This window comes from Entamoeba dispar, genomic scaffold, assembly GCF_000209125.1.
Source record: "Entamoeba dispar SAW760 scf_1105229460121 genomic scaffold, whole genome shotgun sequence".
Lineage (NCBI taxonomy): Eukaryota > Evosea > Mastigamoebida > Endamoebidae > Entamoeba > Entamoeba dispar.
Genome location: NW_001854034.1, coordinates 1,464 through 4,001, shown reverse-complemented (window position 1 = coordinate 4,001; position 2,538 = coordinate 1,464). Strand labels below are relative to the sequence as shown.

The following is a 2,538-nucleotide window of genomic DNA, read 5'->3' as shown; positions in this document are numbered from 1 at the left end:
CTTTCTGCTTTTTTATTTTGATTTATGAAAGATCTTTTCATTATCCTCATTATCAATCTTGAAAATTTTTCTTTGTTGTTTATCTCTTTTTCATAAAAAAACAATAATTTAATGTGGAAATATATTAATATAACTAAATGGTTAGTTACTTCAGAAATAAGTTAATTTTAAAAAATCTCGGTATAATCTTCTTTTCTTCTCTTTTATAATAACTTTTCTACCTCTAATTTAAAAGAAAAGTTACAAAATTAAAAGAGAAAGTGAAAATAATGAAATTAAATGTTCAATCAGACATAATATCAAAACTGTTTACTATTAATTAGATTTTCATTGAAATGAAAAAAGAAGTACTTTAAACAGTAATTGTTTTTGAAAGAAGGAAGGAAGGTTTAACTAAAGCACGTGGTGCTAAATTTAAATCCCATATCTGATTCTTTTTTTCAGCTTCAGTTTCTTTTTCAATTGATTTGCTAACTGTTTGACCAGTGAAACAAACTGAAGTAACTCTTTTATGAGGAGAAGCTTGTGAAGGGCTAGAATTATTAAATCCAGAAAGATTTTGAAATGATGGTACTGCTAACCCTTCTTTACTAACACTTCTAGCAAAAGTTGGACCTTCATTTGACCCTCTCTTTTTAGATTGACTTTGAGCTCGACTTCGAAACAAACCAAATGCTTTTGGATGTTCTTTTGTTTGAAGTTTTGTTTGTTCTTCAAGTTGTTTATTTTCAATGTATTGAATAATTGGATCTACGTCAACTTGAGTTATACCACTTAATGGTGTATACCCTTCAATAGAAATATTAACTTGTTTCATTGCATCTTCTGGTAAATGACGGATTAATGCAGCAATACATGATTTAGCTACATTAGTTTTTGTTAGTGCACTAAAAGGGTCAATGTTATCATTAATTAACATACAAGCACTGAAGACCATTGCTAAATTATCAATCCCCATTTTTGTTTTTTCTTCATATGAAGAAATAAGCTGAAGGAAATTAATAATAAATATTGTCATTGCTTTATTAATAGGTGGTAAACAATCTAACAGTGGTTGTATTTTCGATACATCATTTTCAATATCATCTACTGTTTGTTCATCAACAAATTTATCATAACAATTTAGTGGAATAACAGGACTAGGTAATTCTCTAACAAAAGATTTAAATAGTCCAGCAATTGTATGACAACTACATTCTTTATATATTTCATAGTTTCCTTGATTAAATAACTCTTTATAACCATCTACTTCTTCTTGTTTACCTGGAATTCTAAAAATTCCTTCAGTAGTTTCACCTTTTAATGCTATAACTGTATCTCTCATTAAAAGGAAAATTATTGGAACTGAAACTTCAGGGTATTTCTCTTTTTGGTATGACATCACTGTTTCTAAGCTGACCCCAAACACAGGTTGATTGATTTCAAACATGTTCATCTTTTCAAATTTTAATTTTTTAAGATCGTTAAAAAATAAAATTACTTCTTCTAATAAAAAATTAATTGAATGATAATTTATTTTTTTATTAATTAAAATCATAAATTTATGATACAAACTGAAACTACCAAAATTCTACCTTTACCATCACAGAAAATTTATGTTCAAATTAGAGAAGAGAAGAAGTAAACGTAAAACCTGTTTACTCCAAATTGAATAAATTATAAACCTTATATCTATCTTCCACGATAGTTTTTCTTTTATTCAAAAGATTCTTCTTGTATTTCAAGTAATTATAAATAAATCCTTACAAAAATGATACATTAACTATGTATTAAAAGTTTTTAACAAATAAATAAATTTATTTAAAAGATAATTTGAACCCTTTTTATTTTAAAATTAAAAATAAACATAATCATAAATGTAATAATAAAAAAAAAAAAGAAAAATAATTTATTCAAGAACCTTATATTAATTCTATTTATTTCATTTTCTTTAATTTTCTTCATCAATACTTATTGAAGAAGAAGGATAAAATCCAACAAATAATTTTAAACTAAATCTTAGTGATAAGACAAAACAACATATAGCATGTGCTCCAACAAAACAAGCTATAACAATAAGCCATTTAACTTGAAAATCAATAAAGTTAGTTGGACAAATTTCGCGATCATCTTCATAATTTTCTTTTCTATCTATTTGAACTTCAGCAGACTCATAATCAAATTTTCTGTTTTGTATTGCATTTTTATTTAAATTATCTAATGTGTTTTTAACTTCTTTGTTTTGATCAAGAATAGCAATTGAATCAAGAAACTTATATTTGTTATTTTTATTTTTAGATAAGAAAGGGATTAAATAACAAAAACAAACTTGTGTATTTGGACTAACTCGATCTAAAGAACATGGAAATTGAGAATGATTCATCAATAACACACTTTGAATGAACAAGACAATAGCAAGTAATGTGAATAAAATAGCAGCAATTGAAGATATTAGTGTCCAGATTTTGATTACTAATCTATCTTGTCTTTTCATAAAGAAAATACCATAACTAATATAATAAAGAAACAACTCCCTATTACACTTAGAAATACTAAGAC

General features: G+C 25.4%; 2 protein-coding genes across 2 annotated transcripts, besides 3 other annotated features; both read right to left on the bottom strand.

The window, feature by feature from the left end:
- Nucleotides 1–352: 352 nt before the first annotated feature.
- EDI_126350 (uncharacterized protein) lies at nt 353–1,435 on the bottom strand (the record flags this gene model as incomplete). Its single annotated transcript, XM_001736781.1, has 1 exon — nt 353–1,435. The coding sequence occupies one exon, from the start codon at nt 1,433–1,435 to the stop codon at nt 353–355; it is 1,083 nt and encodes a 360-aa protein (XP_001736833.1).
- A 6-nt stretch (nt 1,436–1,441) lies between these two features.
- Nucleotides 1,442–1,545: a sequence feature (AT_rich).
- A 222-nt stretch (nt 1,546–1,767) lies between these two features.
- Nucleotides 1,768–1,814: a sequence feature (AT_rich).
- Nucleotides 1,815–1,829: 15 nt separating this feature from the next.
- Nucleotides 1,830–1,887: a microsatellite.
- A 43-nt stretch (nt 1,888–1,930) lies between these two features.
- On the bottom strand, nt 1,931–2,473 carry EDI_126340 (uncharacterized protein; the record flags this gene model as incomplete). Its single annotated transcript, XM_001736780.1, has 1 exon — nt 1,931–2,473. One exon carries the CDS (start codon nt 2,471–2,473, stop codon nt 1,931–1,933), a length of 543 nt encoding a protein of 180 aa, XP_001736832.1.
- Between the last annotated feature and the right edge of the window lie 65 nt (nt 2,474–2,538).